The sequence below is a fragment of the Orycteropus afer genome, unplaced genomic scaffold, assembly GCF_000298275.1.
Source record: "Orycteropus afer afer isolate SDZICR_OR568_19922 unplaced genomic scaffold, OryAfe1.0 scaffold00045, whole genome shotgun sequence".
NCBI lineage: Eukaryota > Metazoa > Chordata > Mammalia > Tubulidentata > Orycteropodidae > Orycteropus > Orycteropus afer.
In genome coordinates, this window is record NW_006921632.1 from 1,940,387 (window position 1) to 1,958,663 (window position 18,277).

The 18,277-nt window shown below is 43.6% G+C and overlaps 1 protein-coding gene across 1 annotated transcript in view; it reads left to right on the forward strand.

The window, feature by feature from the left end:
- The first annotated feature begins 2,531 nt into the window (after positions 1–2,531).
- FMNL3 (formin like 3) overlaps positions 2,532–18,277 on the forward strand; it is a 62,812-nt gene continuing 47,066 nt past the window's right edge. The window contains exon 1 of the mRNA XM_007937834.2: positions 2,532–2,657. Within this exon, the coding sequence (XP_007936025.1) occupies positions 2,532–2,657 (126 nt within the window). The remainder of the gene's footprint in view (positions 2,658–18,277) is intronic.

The window sequence follows — 18,277 nt, forward strand, 5'->3', positions numbered from 1 at the left end:
AGGAGAAGATTTTATGGTCTGGAGAGACAAGGATTTCACTTCTTTTTTTCTTGTTGTAAATAGCAGAACCCCAACTCAAAGAGTTTAAATAGCATCTATCTATATGCTGGTGATTTACAATTTCATGTTGCCAGCCTGGATCTCTAGACTCATATATATCTGATTGCCTAGTGAATGCCTCTACTTGGATATCCAATAGATAAGTCAAACTCAACAGAGCCAAAAACCTGTTTCTGACCTTCCCTTTTCAGCTCTCCCTCATCAAACTGGCCCCTCCCATAATCTTCCCCTATTTCAGTTAATGAAGACACCATCCTTCCAATTGCTCAGGTCAAATAATTTGGGGTTATCACTTTCATTCAAATGGTCAAGAAATTCTATTGATGCTACTTTAATCTGACCATTTCTCTCTATTTCTACAGCTACTACCCTATGCCAAACCACCATCATCTCTCACCTGAATTATTGTCATGGCCTCCTAATTGGTCTTCCCATCCATGCCTCTATTCTGTCTATTTTTAATGCAAGAGCCAGAGTAATCCTGTCAAAACATAAGTCAGTTCACGTCACTCCTCAGCAAAAAACTCTCCAGGGGTTACCTATCCTATTCAGAGGAAAATAAAGTTCTTACAATAGCCTACAATGTCCTACACCATGTGTAGGACATGTATCCCAGTCTCACTGACTCCTCTGCTGTTTCTACAACATATTAGGCATGCTCTGCACTTGCCATTTCCTTTGCCTGGACCATTCCAGATATCCACATGGCTTACTCCTTCACTTCCTTCAGATCTTTACCCAAATGTTGCCTTATTAGGGAGACCTTCCTTGATCATCCTATTTAAAGTGGTAACTCCTCTCCCACTTCTATTCCCTTTCCAGTTTTATTTTTATTAGCAATGGTCACTACCATCTATATATTTTACTTATTTGGTTTATCGTCTACCTCCCTTCCTGCGCAAAATGTAAATTCCATGAGGGTAAAATGTATACCCCTTTTGTTCACAAATGTATCTCCAATGCCTAGAATAATATCTGACATATGCTTTCCAATAAATATGTGTTGACTAAATTAATGAAGGAGCTCTGGTGGCATAGTGCCTAAGGCATTTGACTGCTAACGAGAGGTTGGTGGTTTAAACTCACCAGCCTCTCTGCAGAAGGGAGATGGGGCAATGTACTGCTGTAAAGATTTACCACCTCAGAAACCCAACGGGGGTCGCTATGAGTCAGAATTGACTAGATGGCAGTGAGTTGGTTTTTTTTTTTAATTAATGAAAAGTCTAAGTGATAAATTCAGATATGGTAGATCGAATAGCATGTCATTAGAATGCTATCTCTTAGCTTTGTTATCCTCTACACTGGCTTCATTAACAAGAAAGTTTGAGAAATGATGTGATGGCAAGATGGCTACTGGTAGCTCCAGGTTTACATATGAACAATTCAGCAATTCTGATGGAAAGAAAAAGTTTCTTTCCTGATTATAAAAGTCTTAGAAATGAGACTTACAATCTGGCCTTGGGTCAAATGTCAATCCCTAAATACAATCTCTGAGGTAGGGTAAGAAAATTCGGTGATTGTTCAGCCTGAGTCATGGGGCCCCAGGGAATGGGGGTAAATTCAGCTCCACTTGGTCTGAGAACAGGGGAGATTTGGTTCCCTAAAAGTAAATGAGGTGCTATCACTGGAAGAAGGTGGACGGACCTGCGGAGCGCTAAGCTGGCAGAAATAATAGATGTCCACCGTATCATTAATGATGACCCATCAGTCAACCTAGCTCTTTTACCTGTCTCTGCTCTTACCTTAGTACCTGAGTCTCTTTTCTGAGTATCCTAATAATTTCTACTTCTCTTTCAGCTGGCTTTGCACAGTGTCCTATACTTATTTTCTTACATTGTGAGGTTTTTGTGAAAAAGGGCGCGGACTTATTTCCGGGCGCCCACTCCCGCGCCTCAACTCGGCTCAACAACCCAGGCGACTCGATGCTCATCCCGGCCACTAGGGTGCGATCAACTCCAGGCGCGAGGCCGCAGAGGGCGGGAGGCATTGTAATTGGCAGATGTCGCTGTCAATCGGGGGCAGGCGGGGGCGGGGCAGGCCGCCTGGGAGGCCTGGGGGCGGGAGGCGGGGCCTGCATGAATGGGGCGCGCGTCGAGGACTGCAGCAGGCGCTCGCCTGGGGGAGCCGGAGTACCAGCGGAGAGTGGGTGGGAGGAAGCGAGGAGGGGGAGGGAAAGAGCACAGGGGCGTGGGGAGGGGCAGCGCCGGGACGGCGAGACTAGAGCGGCGAGGCGGCGGGCGTGAGCGAGAGCCGGCCGCTTCTGAGCTTGTTGCTTCGGTGCGCACCGCCTCCGCCCTTGCTGAGCGCTGCCGTCTGCGGGACCCCGAGTAGATCCGGACGCCCGGGACCGAGTCGAGGAGTCGGGTCTGGGGTAGCCGGTGGTGAAGGAGGAGCCAGGTCCGAGCGGCCAAGCCCAAGGCCCCCCGAACTTGGAGGTGGGAGGCTGAGGCCCCCAAGGGGGCCCCGCCGGGATGGGCAACCTGGAGAGTGCCGAAGGGGGCCCGGGCGAGCCGCCGTCTGTTCCGCTGCTGCTGCCGCCCGGCAAGATGCCGATGCCTGAGCCCTGTGAGCTGGAGGAGAGGTTCGCCCTGGTATTGGTGAGAGAGCCGAGCTCGGCGCCTTCCCCTTCCTATCACCTCCGGTTCCCGACACCCCGGGTGGGACTTTGTGCGGATTCCCCGGTTCGGCCTACCTCTCAGTCGGGGCCCTCCACAGACCCTGGCCTTCGATGTCTTCCCGAGAAACTCACGGCAGCCACTGGTCCGCCGGACAGCCCCGTTGGGGTGAGGGTGAGGGTCTCTCAGGATCCACGCCTCAACCGCTGGACACTTAGGAGGAGGGCTCCCAGTGCGGGAGGGCCCCCCTAATCCAGACTGCTCCGTCCTTTCTCCCCCTTCTGCTGCCCTTCGCACCTCTCCTCAGTTCTCCGTCAGTCGCCCCGAGTCCCTAGAATTCTCTCATTCTTAAATCCTCTTCTTGCTGGTATGAGGGGATTCTGAAACTTAGGGCTGGCCACTCCTCAGCCTAAGTAAGGGAGAGCGTCCTTGATGTTAACATGGAGGCTTCCCAGGGAGTGGGTCCCACTCCCAGCCTAGACCAGATGTTTGAGGTGGAGAGAGGGAGTGGGGAGGGGGCTGGCAGCTTTTGAAGGGGATGGAATAAATCGTGATGCCATTCTCCTTATTTCAGAATAAAGCCTGCAGGCGTCCTGTGGATTTGCTGTAAAGGCTGAACATGTGGATAAGCAATTTTACTAGTGCATTTTTCCAATTGAAACAATACACAAACCATCCCGCCTCCTTTTTTCCCCCACTCTCTGTTAAGCCCTAGTGGCTGATTTGTGCTCTTTTGCCTGGGCTGCTTTTCAGTGTTACTGTAGCTTCCAAATGATCTGTATAGATGGGTTTTTAGAGCTGACTTTGGGGTTCTTCTTTGGTGTGGGAATTGGACATTGATGTCAGTGGCTCTGTGGGTAGAGGGGATCTGAGCTGGTATCACTGGGAAGGAACCAGAGAATATGTTGGAACTGAAAAATCAAGTTTTGGAGAAAGAAAAAGTGAACATTCGATGACAGAAGTAAACCTTTGAGAAACTTGGGGAAATAGTTCCCAGTTCCCTAAATAATTCTCAAAGAGGCAGTATTAATGCTGATGTTATTGTTGGTATGGCCTGAAAGGCCAACTTTGCCTTTGCCTGTAAGGAGGGATAAATTGTGGACTTAGCAGCCTTATTGGATTTCATCTGCCTTGCAATAGAGAGATTAGATTTGTTGGCAACAGTGGAGCTGTCTAGAGATCCTGGCCTCTGCCATGGTGAAGAGCCTGACATCAGCCCACTGGCACCAGAGCCAACTGAGAGAGGATCTGTGGTGTTCCAAGGGGAAGTGGTGCTGCTGGCACCTCTCTGCCCGCCAGCTCTGCAGAGGGGCAGAGGGATCTGGGCCACACATCCTGAAGCCCTCTGAATTTCCCCAGCCTCCTCAGGAGTATGGGGTGAGTCAATGATTACTAATGTGCTGTGGCCATCTCAGAGGGGAGACTGGGGACTTGATGCCCTTGAGAACAAGAGCTCAACTGTTGGGGAAAAGAGTGGGAGGGAATCTGCTCTCCAATGGGGGTGTGAAAACCCCCAGCAAACTGGTATGAGTTAGCCGTAGAAATTAGAGGGAAAAGGATGGTCTGAGGTGGGCTGGGTGGAGGGCTGGCTTAGGTGGGGGCTTTCTGTTGTGAGAGCTCAGAGCCAAAGTCCATCATGTACCTCATTGGAGCTTGGTTGAGTTGGCAAATTGATGGCTTAATATTCACAAAATGCATGTGGTGTCCTGCTTCCCCACCAGAGAGCCCAAGTCAAGCAGGAAACTGGACCACCCACTTACAAGCCTGCCTTTCTGGATAAAGTTTTGATTTGTTTCCTCGTGGCTTTTGTTTTGGTCTTGTTTCTGTGTGCCTGAGCTGCTGCTGCTGAGGATTGGAGTAGGGCAGGTCAGGGCTAGTTGGCTGTCTCAGGGATGGAGGGCAATTTACCAACATAGGGAAATCATGCTTTCTTGGAGCTTTGAGTTCTCTGGGAGCTCTTAAAGCTCCCGCTTTCCACTACTCTTGATAGGTTGTCCTCTCTGCTATCCTTTGCAAACAGTACTGGCTGTGAGTTGAGTGCTTGGCCCTGGAACAGGCTCAGGTGTATTTATGGAACAGTGGTGGAAAAAGCAAGGGCTCTGTTTCAGTAAATCTCTTAACTTCTCTGAGCCTGGATTGCCTCACTTATGAAATAGGACTAATAATGCCTGTCCTTGTGGGTTGTGAAAACTAGATGAGCCCATGTATGTAAGGTGCTTGGCACCTAATAGGTACTAAATGTACATTAGCTTCTTTTTTTTCATGGTGTGAAACATTAAAAAAGTTGCTCTTTTCCCCCTTTTTCTTTCCCAGATTGTCAGCTTCACTATGATGGATTTAGTTTATGGAAAAACTATTTAGGGGTTTGTTGAGGGAATATACCAGTGTCCTGGTTAAGCATATGGACTTTCAAGTCAAAGTGGGCTCAAATACTGGCTTTTCGATAGTGCAGTTAGAGGCGTTTGACCTTGGGCAAGTTACTTAATCTCCTTGAGTCCCAGTTTCCATTTCTTATAAGGAAATAATAATAGTATTTGCCACATGACGTTGTGTGGATTTATAAGAAATTGCAAGTCAAGTGCTTAGGTAGCAGAGTCTGGCATCTACTATGTGCTCAGTGAATAGTAGCTCTTAAGTTTGTTGCTCTCGGCAATGACTCAGGCCTGAGATCACTAGTGTTCCTACAACTAGGATTTTAAACTCAGAAATCTGATGATGCTGCTTACCCCATTCTGCATACTCAGCCTCAGGATATGCCTGCTGCTGTCAGGGAGAGCTTCCCCAACCCTGATTTAGCTGAGGAAACCCCCCTGAAAAATATCATGGCTAGGGGAAGTTGTATCAGTGCTGAGTCAAGACCACAGGCTCCTAGGCTGCTTTCTGATGCAGACACATGATTTGGCCTGCAGGCTTGTCAACCAGGTTGGAGAGCTCTAGGTCCCAGACCATGTGATGATTTGCTCAGGACATGGATTCCAAGAATCCTATCCCAGCCCAGTGCCCTATCCAGGGCTTTCCTGCTGTGTGATATGTGATGCAGATGAGTCACAGGTGTGCTGAGATATCGATCCTTTCATCCCTAGGGGAGGTTGACTTCTCCAGTTGGTTCCCTGTGGTTGGAAATAGCCTCTACCATTTACTCTGTTACACTACAAGGAGTCCTAGTGGTGCAGTTATTAAGTACTTGATTACTGATCAGAAGGTCAGCAGTTCAAACTCACTAGCTGCTCCTGGGAGAATGATGAGGCAGTCTGCTTATGTAAAGATTTACAGCCTTGGAAACCCTATTGGGGCAGTTCTACTCTGTCCTATAGGGTCACTAGGAGTCAGAATTGACTCAGTGGCACCCAACAACACTGTAGAAATAGGATTATGTTCTAGGTGTGCCCAGATGTGAAAAAGGTTGTGAATCTGCTGTGTTATGCTGTTTCTTTGGGACCCTTCCTTCTTCTCTTGTTGGAGCAGCAGCTCCTTTCTCATTGGCAATAGACAATATGGGGAATAGGACACTTATTAAAGCTACTTTCATTAATAGTAGAAAGAGAGCCATCTCTGGTCTGATAAAGCCCTAGCCTGTGTTTTGGTCTCAACTAGACTAATACCCATGCTAAGTTTCTTAGAAACTAGTATTTTGGCTAGTATTTGACTTTCTTTAGAGAGGAGAATAGGCAGAGAGTTGGTTCTAAGGACTCTGAAGGGACAGCTGTCTGCCTTTGGTGTATTTGTACCCCTAATTTTTCTCTTTGCTGGCTTATTACAGATTTGAAACTAAGATTTGAGGCTGAACATTCTGACGCCAGAAAAAGCCCTGGATATCCCTTAAGAAGGAAGCTCCTAGCACAAGAGGGTGGGGTTGTGTGTTGGGGGCTGTCTATGCGGTGGCTCCTCCACTCACATTTCCCTGCTGATGACTGACAACTGAGGTTTTGCTCTAAGTGTAGCATTGATGTGGGAGCTATAATGGCCTGGGTGCTAGTTGTCTAAGAGGTTTTAAGGGGCCTCCTTTGACACAGAGAGGGGCTGGGAAAAACTGGGACTAAAGATCAGGTTCCAAATCACCATGGTGGAAATTTTTTTCCCAGCTCTGGGGATTGTGGTGAATTAGTTCAGGCTGGAATAGGACTTGGGGGAGGGAAAATGCTCTTGACAGCAGCTGGTCAGAGGAACCCTCTTCTTGTTCAGAGACCCCACTGAGAAGACCCTAGGCCACAGAAAGGGGTCTCATTTCCTTGGCTTCTCTGTCTCACACTAATTCAGACTGGGGGAGATGTGGGGGGTGGAGGATGGAACTGATGGAGTATACTCATGTCATTTGGGAATGTTTTCATTGCTCAGAGAGACTCAACTTTTTCTTTCTTCTCTTAAAGTAATATTCATTCTCTAAAGAAAGTATGTGGCAGCTTAGAAAGATAGATGAAAAACATGCATATTTTCTCTAGTTTCTTTACCAAATGCAGCCAGTATGTTTTAAAACCATATTTCTTTCTCTGCATAGGATTTTATACAGTGTTGTTGTGATACTATGTGTGTCATATATATCCTTTTTGTTGTTATTTGTTTGTTTTCCCAGCCTGTTAAATAGTCATTGTAAGCATCTGAAAATGCTGTACAATGGCTCATCAAGTGACTGCATCATTGTTTACTTAACCATCTCTCTGTGTTGGACATTTATGTTGTTTGCTTCTGTTGTCCTCATAAACAATGTTGTGATGAACATCGTGTTGTACAAAGCTTTTTCAATATTTAGAGTTTTTTCATTAGGATAGAAACTCAGAATTGGATTTATGAGATTGTTGGGTGTAAATGTTTTTTAAGGTTCTAAATAAATATTTCCAAATGGCTTTTTTGAAAGGGAGTAATGATGCATGTGAATTTCCTCAAAGGAAGGAATAGGACTGAGAAAAACTTCTCTTTTCCTGATTATGAAAATAATACATGTTTATGAAGCAAATTTGGGAATGACTGAAATGTAAAAAGAGGAGGATTAAAATAATCTGTAATCTCACCATCTACTCTTAACATCTTGCTAGATATACGTGTATATATTTTTATAATTAGAGTTTGTATGATTTTATAAACTAATTTTTCATTTACTATTTTAATCATTTTCTTACTTGTTTAAATACTCTTTAATGTCATGATTTCATGGCTGCATAGTAGTCTATAATATAGATGTATAATATGGTATTTTATTACTGCTTTAGCTTGCATATTTCATTTATTCCTTTTGCTATTATAAATAACACTGTGATGAACATCTTATGCATTAATATTTGTGTGCCTCTCTGATTATTTCCTTAGGATCAATTGCTAGAAGTGACGTTATTGGATCAAAGTTTATATGCTTTTTGAAAGCCTTTGAGCCATATATCTTCTAAAAAAGTTACGGATTGGATTGTCTAGTGATAGGGTTTCCCATTCTCTATAACCTAACCATCACTAGATGCTTTAACTTTTTTAAAACCGTAGCCAGCTTGATTAAGGAGAAATGCTATCTTGTTTTACTTTGCATTTCTTTGAAGATTTTATTGTGTTTTGGCCTTTTTTTATTTGTGTCCTTTGCTCTTTGTTAGGGGATTTATTACATATGCATATGTCTGTGTAATAAATGTGTACAATACACATTTTCATTATAAAATAGTTTTCACATATGAAAGAGCATATACTATTATGTAAGGTTAATACAGTAATAACACGAACACCAGCGTATGCATTGTAGAGCTCTTCCTGCTTGTTATTTCTTCTCCCTGCCACCTTATCTGGGGTGAAAAAGCCATTTAACTCGACTTGTTGGGTCTGTGTTCTGCAGCTGGGACAGTCCAGGTGGCAGCAATACTCATGCTTCAGAGCTCTGTCTCTAGGGAAACAGCCGCTACAACTGGTGAGAACAGGAACTGGTCTTGGTGGAAATAGCTAATCTTTTCAGTGAAGTGAAAAAAGAAGCCAAGGTAGAGAGGAAATGAGACCACAGACCCGCCCCTGCCCCTGATATTGCCTGGGAAGTCTGGACAGAGTCAGGGCCCTGGTTCTGTGGTCAAGACCAAAGTATCTTCCTCAGAACTGACTCAGTGGGCTCAGGGGACAGCAGCGCTGGCTGCCTAAAGGCATAGTGTCATCTGGTTGGCCAGGCGGGTCATCTCCGTTCTGGGGAAACATTTCTCCTGAGTCTCAGCTGAGCTGAAGCAATGCCAGGGGAAGGCCAGGGATTCATTCCAGTTCGGAAATGCACTTCAGAAGAGAGGAAGGCCTTTTTTTTTTTCTTCTTTTAAGATAAGAGGGTACTTGTCTCCACAGAGCCTTTCCTCTTTCTCACTGAATATACTCCAGAGTTTTCACCTTCTTTGAATGGTAGCTAAAGATAGGAACTTAGGAGTTTTAAGGTTGCCATCCATGAAAAAGAGAAATAAATCCTAAAATGGAGCTGAGCTGGGCAGCTGGAATTCTAGTTCTTGAGTTCCCATTTCCTGTCTCTCTCTTGCCTCCCTTGGCAAAGCCACATCTTTGTATCTTTTTTCTCTTTCACATGGGAGAGTGAGTCCCTCAAGAAGGGTGTGGAGATGTCAGGCTGCCTCCTTGTCCTTGAGATGCTCTTGTGGTCTTTGCCTTTCACTGTCCTCTCTACTGCTTCTCTTCTTTCAGAATCCTCCCTTTCCATCACCTCATAACAAAGTGGTGGGTTGGGAGTTTTTATTTTGGATAGCAGGGGACCCGTATACAGTGTTTTGGGAGGAGTTTCTTCCCTATCCCCAGCTTTACCAGTATGTATACTCTTTTTAATTTATAAAGTACTTTAAGATCCTTGAAAGGTATTTTTAATAGTATTCAGAATTAGAGGGGCGGGCCGACTCGATGGCAAATAACAACAACAACAACTAGCAGAATTATTTACATGGCAGATTTTGCCAGTAGAGGAAGGTAGACTCTTGTATACCAGTGATAACTCAGTTCTTCTTACTCTTTCACCCCCACTCTGGAATTGAGGCTAGTGGGCTTGCTTCTGTGTCTTAATAAATGTTAACAGGAAAAATATGTTGAAGAGTTGATGCCTTTGAATTGTGGTGTTGGCAAAGAATACTGAAAGTACAATGGCCTACCTGAAAAATGAACAAATCTGTCCTGAAAAAAGTACAGCCAGAATGCTCCTTAAAAGTGAGAATGGCCAGACTTCATCTCACCTTCTTTGGCCATGGAGGAGGATATCATATTTGGTAAAATAGAGGGTCAGCGGAAAAGGGGAAGACCCTCAACGAGATGCATTGACACAGTGACTACAACGATGAGCTCTAGGATTGTGAGGATAGCGCAGGCCGGGCACTGTTTCGTGTCATACACAGGATTGCTGTGAGTTGGAGCCAACTCAGTAACACCTAACAACAGACTTCTGTAGTTACTCATCTCTGTTCACATCCAGAATGGGGAATGTCTTAGTCCTCTTCCAACTCCCAGCCCTTCTCTAAGATTTGGGTATGATCTTGATGTTTGGGTACTGTTAGGAGGTTTCTTGTGAAACCTAAAAAAAAAAAATCTGTTCCGGGAGGAAGTAGCTGGTTTTGAGACTTTCACTGGCTTTAAAAAAAAAACAAAAAACAAAAAACACCTCACTGCCATCAAGTTGATTCAACGCATAGCGACCCCTCCTTGGATTTCTGAGATGGTAGCTCCATGGAAGTAGATTGCCTAATCTTCCTTCTGAGGAGTGGTTGGTGGGTTTAAACCACCAGCCTTCTGGTTAGCAGTCAAGTGCCTTAGGCACTATACCACCAGAGCTTCCTCTCACTGGCCTAGGATGGTTTTGAACTCAGAAAATTTGAGCTCTAATGCAGCTTTAAAGCCTTTTAGCTGAAGGACCACAGGTAAAGCCTGTAACTTTTCTGAGCCTATTTCATCCTTTATGTAATGAGTGATGATAAAACCCACCTTAGTGTTTTGAGCATGCTTAAAATAGATAACACAGTGAAAACATTTTGTAATCTATAAAGGTTCTACAAAGAAATGTTTTTTGTTGTATAATGAATTTATGTCTATTCCATAAGGTAAAGTGGTTTTTAACTAGGGGAGATATTTCCCCCAGGAGGGGTTTTTGGAAACCAGTGAGAGTAGTTTTGGTTATTTTAATGAGGGGTGAGTGCTATTGGCACTTAGTGCCTGAGGCCAGGATGTTAAACATCTGCAGTGTTTGGGCCATTCCCACACAATGAAGAATTATCCTACCCAGAAAGCTGATAGCATCCTTCTTGAGAATCACTTTGTACTTCTTTGACCTTCTGTTGTCCTGTGTTCCCGCTGGGGATGAAGCTTCAAGAACAGGAAGAGCAAAGGAGAACCATTGTTTTTGGTACTTTTTTGTTTTTCCCATTTCCTGTTACACTCTCAGGCGAGAGGTAGACTCACTGGCCACTCCACCGGAGAAAGATGTGGCAGTCTGCTTCAATAAAGGTTGCTGTTGTTGTTAGGTGCTTTCCAGTTGGGTTGGTCTCATGGTTACCTTGGTATGTTGTTGTTGTTGTTATGTGCCGTCAAGTCGGCCCCGACCCCTCCTTGGGTTTCCGAGGCAGTATCACTACGGAAGTAGGATTGCCCAACCTTCCTTCCGAGGAGTGGCTGGTGGGTTTGAACCGCCAGCCGTCTGGTTAGCAGGCAAGTGTCTTAGCCACTATGCTACCAGAGCTCCCTACCTTGGTATAGCAGAATGAAACACTGCCTGGTCCTGCACCATCCTCACAACTGTTTCTGTGTTGGAGCCCATTTCTGCAGCCATTGTGTCAGTCCATCTCATCGAGGGTCTTCCTTTTTTGCTGACCCTTTACTTTCTTTACCAAGCATGATGTTCTTTTCTAGGGACTAGTCCCTCCTGGTAACATGTCCAAATATGTGAGACAAAGTCTCACCATCTTCTCTTCTAAAGAGCATTCTGGTTGTACTTCTTCCAAGACAGATTTGTTCATTCTCCTGGCAAGCCAGGAGAATCAATATTCTTTGCCAACATCATTATTCAAAGGCGTTAAAATTCTTTGGTCTTCCTTATTATGTCGTTGTCCAGTTTTCACATGCGTATGAGGTAACTGAAATACCGTAGCTTGGGTCAGGAGCACCTTAGTCCTCAAACTGATATCTTTGCTTTTACACGTAAAGTGGTCTTTTACAGTAGATTTGCCGAATGTAGTACATCCTTTGATATCTTGACTGTTGTTTTCATGGGAGTGAGTATTGATCCGAGTAAAAGGAAATCCTTGACAACCTCAATGTTATCTCCATTTATCGTGATGTTGCTTATTAGTCTACTTGTGAGGATTTTTGTTTTCTTTATGTTGAGGTGTAATCCATATCGAAGTCTTTGATCTTCATCAGTAAGTGCTTCATGTCCTCTTCACTTTTAGCAAGCAAGGTTGTGTTACCTGCATATTACAGGTTGTCAATGAGTCTTTCTTTAACCCTGATGCTGTATTCTTCTTCATATTTTCCAGCTTTTCAGAGTATTTGCTCAGCATACAGATTGAGTCAGTATGGTGAAAGATCACAACCCTGACATACTCCCTTCCTGATTTTTAAACCATGCAGTATCCCTGTGGTTGTTAAGTTTGTGTGTCAACTTGGCTGGGCCTGGTTGAGTGGCTGGGCAACTGGATGTCGCCCCATGATGAGACTGGTAATAAGCTCCATGGTGGAATCTACTGTGAGCAGCTGAGTAACTGCCTTAGGGATGTGGTCTCCTTCCTGTATAAAAGCAGAAGCCTTGAGAATGGTCTCTAGCCTGTGGCACACTTGGACCCTGCCTGTAGCTGTGTCGTTGTTCAGCAGCCTGCCATGCTCTGCCAACCTTGGGACTTTCAATGGACTTGAATTAATGGCTTGCCGTGTGGTTTGGTAACATTGGGACTGTGCCTTTTTACTTGTCAGTCTTGGGCTTGTCAGTGTCAGCAGCCAGCAGCTGTCTGAGTGAAGAAAAGCCTCTAGCTCCAGTGGGCCAGGAGTAGGAGGCAGAGCTGAAACCCAAGGTTGAGGGGCTTTCTCACCCAGCTGCTAGAACCTGGTACTTTGAACTTGGATTTAAAGCCTCCAAACTGTAAGAGAATAAACTCCTGTTTGTTCAAGCCATCCTATTTGTGGTATATTCCTGTCAGAGCAGTAGTAGGTAACCAGAACAATCCCCTTCTTCTGTTCGAATGTCCGCTTCTTGGTCTATGTACAAATTTCTTATTAGCACAATTAAGCAATTAAGTGTTCTGGAATTCCCATCCTTTGCAGTGTTATCCATAATTTGTTATGATCCACACAGATAAAGGCCTTTGCATAGTTAATAAAACACAGGTCCACATCTCTCTGGTACTCTTTGCTTTCAGCCATGATCCATCTGACATCAACAATGATGTCCCTCATTCCACATCCTCTTCTGAATCTGGCTTAAATTTCTGGCAGTTGTCTGTCAGTGTACTTGCTACAACCATTTTTGAATTATCTTCAGCAACATTTTACTGTATGTGATATTAATGATATTTTTCAATAATTTCTGCATTTTGTTACATCACCTTTCTTTGGAAAGGGCACAGATAATAAAGAGTACACCCTTGAAAACTCTGTAGGACAGCTCTATACTACAGGGTTGCTGTGAGTTGGTATGTACTTGATGACAGTGGGTTTTGGTTTTTGTCTTTGGTTCAGTGCCTGTACTGCACTTTGGGCTCTCCCTGAAAACTCATCAGGGAGCAGTTTGAGGTGTACAGAGTAGACTGCTTAGCTGTCCTCAACCCTTGGCTCATTTCTTAAGAATTCTTAAAAATTCTTTTTAATTGGGGGAAAGATTTTCTAGCAGTGCTTCTCTGCATCTTTTGGGTGATAAAGGTCTTTGAAAATCTGATTAAATCTGTGTCACTTCTCCTCCTTCCCATTGCATATATGCACACAGTATTTTGGGGATTTAAAGTTCATTCTTGGAGCAATATTAAGGAAAAGGAAGACACACAAAGATATACAAGAGGAACAGACAGCAAAGGTAAATACTTTCATATACACAACTGCATTCTCATTATTAAACTTACATTATTCTCAGTAATAAACATTAATGTATGGTTGTTACAGAAATAGGTGAAATTATCAAGTACAAGTAGGCAAAAGGAAATACACCCATGAGCACATACAAGTTTGGCATATGATAGTTCTATATATATATTTGTGTGTGGTGTAAGAATGCCCAGTTCTATATATATATTTGTGTGTGGTATAAGAATGCCCATGTATGTGATAGAGCTAAGAGGACACAGTTATGATCACTTCTTACTCAGAGGCAAAGCCTTGACAGTATGAGTCACTGGGCTCACAGGCTCAGGACCATAGTTGGAAGGGACATCAAATCTCAATTGACATAACATACTACACAAAAAACATTGTTCTACATCCTACTTTGGTGAGTAGTGATTAGGGTCTTAAAAGCTTATGAGTGGCCATCTAAGATACAACAATTGGTGTCTCCTCATCCAAAGCAAAGAAGAGTGAAGAAAATCAAGGAAGTATGGAAACAGTTAGTCCAAATGACTAGTGGACCATGGGAACCTCAGCCTACATGACTTTTGAGACCAGGAGAACTAAATAGTGCCCAGCTATCACTGCCATGCACTTAGTAAGGAATCAAAATTGGAGAACCTGAATAGGATGGGAGAAAAATACATAACAAAACTCAAAATCATAAAAAAAGACCAGGCTTACTGGTCTGATAGTGACTGATACAACCCCTGAGACTATGGCCCCTAGTTACCTTTCAGGCCTGGAATTGAACTCACTCCTGTGGTTTGACTTCCGGCCAAACAATAGACAGGCCTAGGATGTGAGCAGTTATACCAGGTAGGTACATTCCTGGGAGCTCTGGTGGCATAGTGCCTAGGGCATTTGACTGCTAACCAGAAGGCTGGCAGTTCAGACCCACCATCCACTTCTTGGAAGGCAGGTTGGGCAATCTACTTCTGTAGTGATACTGCCTCAGAAACCCAAGGAGGGGTCTCTATTAGTTGGGTCTGACTCATAACAACAACAACAACAACAGGCACTCTCCTTAGAACAGTCAACCATGGGAGATCAGGCAGCATTTGCACAGCAAGATAGCTCAGAGGGCAGGAATGCATAGGAAAGAAGGACAGGGAAAAGGTAACCCACAGGAAGGAGGTGGGAAGAGAACCGTTAAATTGTGGGGATTGCAACCAATGTCTTGAAACATGCGTATCAACTGTTGAGTGGAAAACAGATTTGCTCTGTAAACTTTCACCCAAGTCACAATCAAATAAATAATGCTCATTCTTGGATCTGCTAGGGAAGCCCCAATTTCTGTCTTGAAGGAAGGGGAAAAGAGAACTGAATGAGGAGAGACTAGTGCCTGAGATCCTTGGTACAAACTATACTCTTGATACTTTGTAAGGAGATGCAGCCCTGGTTATCAGTTCAGATAAAATGATGACTCTGTTGGTTGTTCCAACAAAGAGAGCTTGTTGAAACTTGGCTGACTCCCATTCAGAGGAAGATATTGAGGCTCCTGAACATTTTGATTTAACTTTGATTAAGGACCCTTTGTGGTGAGATATGTCCCTTTGCAGGGCCAGTGGTGGTTTAGTGGTAGAATTCTCACCTTACAAGCAGGAGACCTGGGTTCCCCTCAACACACCTCAAGTGCAGCTACCACCCACCTGTCAGTAGTGATTCACATGTTGCTATGATGCTGAACATCAGCCAGTGAAAATGCTATGGATCAGGATGTCTAATCCCATTGTGCATGGGGGTCCCCATGAGTAAGGGGGCCAATCAGCTGTCCTTCCAGTTTGCTCTATTGCCCCTCTCTTTACCCTCCAATCCATTCCTCACAAAGTGGCTACAATAGTCTTTTTAAAGTATAAATAAAATAACGTCATTTCCCTGCTTAAAAATTTTTCTTTAATATCTTTCCTTTTATGCTCTTTAAAAAAAAAAAAAGAATATTCCTGACTTTATCCCTTAAAATCCCTTCCTTCCTTGGAAGGAAGATTGGCCAATCTACTTCCGTAGTGATACCATCTCGGAAACCCAAGGAAGGGTCGCTGTGAGTCAGATCTAACTCAGATGTGACTTGATGGCAGTGAGTTTGGGTTTTTTTTTGTTGTTGTTGTATCCTCAGGGCCTTTGCACCAGCTGTTTTCTCTCCTGAACACTTCACCTTTGCCTGGATCGTCCAGTGGCTCAGTCCAGCATCTACTTCTGGTCTCAGTTTTTAAAATGCCACTTCTTAAAGAGGCCTTCCCTTGTTATTCTCTATCTTATCATCCTATTCATTTCTTTTGTATTATTTTCCATTTTGAAATTATTTGCTTGATTACTTGTTTATTATCTGTCTCCCCAGATTGTTGCCCCTGCGAGGGTGGGGATTGTATGTGTGCTTATCACCACACAGCCAAATACCTGCATAGTGTAGGCACTCTGGCTGATGGAAAGCTCCAAGATATATGTGTGTGTATAACTATAATTATCTAAAAATGACAATTAAAGAAGACTATATATAATGTTTTATAAAGCCATGTATGTACATATGCTTGTATGAAAACGCGTAGAAAAAAAGTCTGGAGAAATCAACACCAAGTTGTTAAACATGGTGATCTATGAGGGGAATGGGTAGGGTTGGGGGCTGTACAGTGACTCATTTTTTAATTCTATAGGCTTTTGAATTGATTGGATTTTTGGCAGGTATGCACTTGAATACTTATTCCTCCTTTAAAGAAAAAGGAGGACTAAAAATGAGGGGGAAGGCAATTTAGCTTTTAATGCAAAAAACAAAAACAAAAACAAAAAAACCTGCTCTCTCTTACTCTGTGTCAGGAGTCAAAAGAAGAGAGCAGAACGGATGAAGGACACCAGTGGGGTCAACAGGTGGCCACAGCCCGTTCTCTGCCCTGTGCTGAGCTGGGCACTAGTTTTCACAGTAAAGAGAATCCTCAGGGATGCTCTCCTGCCCTGAGGCCATATTTTAAATTCTGTAAATGTAGGCAGGTTGTATATTTTTAGCCTCTTTCATTTCTAGGCCAGTGAAAGCTGTGCCTTCAGTTTTAGTAGAGTTGCAGCAGGCAGAGTCAGCAAAGAGGGTGAACCTGGGCTCTGAGCTTCAGGACAGCTAAACTTCTCAAAGTCATGTCTGTTCAGTAGGTCTGACCCCTGTGGAAGCCAAGCTTTCTAGACTGCTTTCTCTCAGGAGCTAAGGATAGCTAATAATTTTAATCACTAATGTTTATTGAGTGGTAGTGGTATGCTAGGCACCATGCAAAGCACTTTGTGTATGTTGTCTCATTTAGTCATCAGCGTTATCTCATTTAGTCATCACAACTTTATGCAGTCGTTGTTATTATCTCCATTTTATAGACAAAGAAACTGAAACCCAAATAGTTAAATAGCTCACCTTGTATCATACAGCTAGTAGGTGGTAGAAACGAGATTTGAATCCAAGCTGTCTGACCGCACAGCCCGTGTTCTTAACTACAGTCTTCTCCTTTTTCCAGCACCAGCCCCCTTTTGCCCTCAGTACTACTTTGAAGAGGATTGTGAATATAGAGGAAATTCCAGCACAAGTTTTCCTTTGCTAAGAAATGTGGTGGAAAGATGAGGGCTTTGAAGTCAGTGAGACTTAGGTTTGAATCCCAACTATGGCACTAGGACATTCTATTCAACAAGTTTTTTTTTTGTTTGTTTGTTTTTTAATTTTGTGCCAGTTGTATCACCAAGGAGCTCTGGTGGTGCAGTGCCTAAGGCATGTGACTGCTAAGCACAAGATTGGCTGTTCAAACTTATCAGCTGCTGTATGGAAGGAAGATGGAGCAGTCTACTTCCGTAAAGATTTACCACCTCAGAAACTCAGTGAGGGTTGCTATGAGTCAGAATCAACTCAGTGGTGGTGAGTTTGGGGTTTTTTGAGTGGTATCACTGGGAATATAAAAAAACCAAAAAACAAACTCATGCCGTTTAGTCGATCCGACTCATAGCCATCCCTTCTTGGGCTTCTGAGATGGTATCTCTACAGAGGTAAATTGCCCAATCTTCCTTCCAAAGAGTGGCTGGTGGGTTTGAACCACCAGCCTTCTGGTTAGCAGTCAAATGCCTTAGGTACTACACCACCAGAGCTCCCATAGTGGAGAAAAAACCATCATTGCCTCTGTCTTCATGGAGTTTAGAGGGAATGACAAGTATTAAATAAATATTTAATTATAAATTATAATATGTCCTTAGAAGGAAGAGAATAGTTGTTAAGAGAGTGTAAATGGACCTTATAAAAATTGAATTTTTATGTGCTTCCAAAGACTTCTCCAAAAGAGTCAAAAGAGAACCTACAGATTGGGAAAAAAATATTTGGCAAATGACACATCTGACAAGGGACTTACCTCTAGAATTTATAGAAAACTCCAGCCCCTCAATAACAAAAAGACAAATAATCCAATTAAAAAATGGGCAGAAGACATGAATAGACACTTCACCAAAGAGGATATTCAGGCGTCCAACAAACATATGAAGAAATGCTCATGATCATTAGCCATTAGAGAGATGCAAATCAAAACAACAATGAGATACCATCTTGCTCCAGCACTAGTAGCAAAGTTCAACAAGAC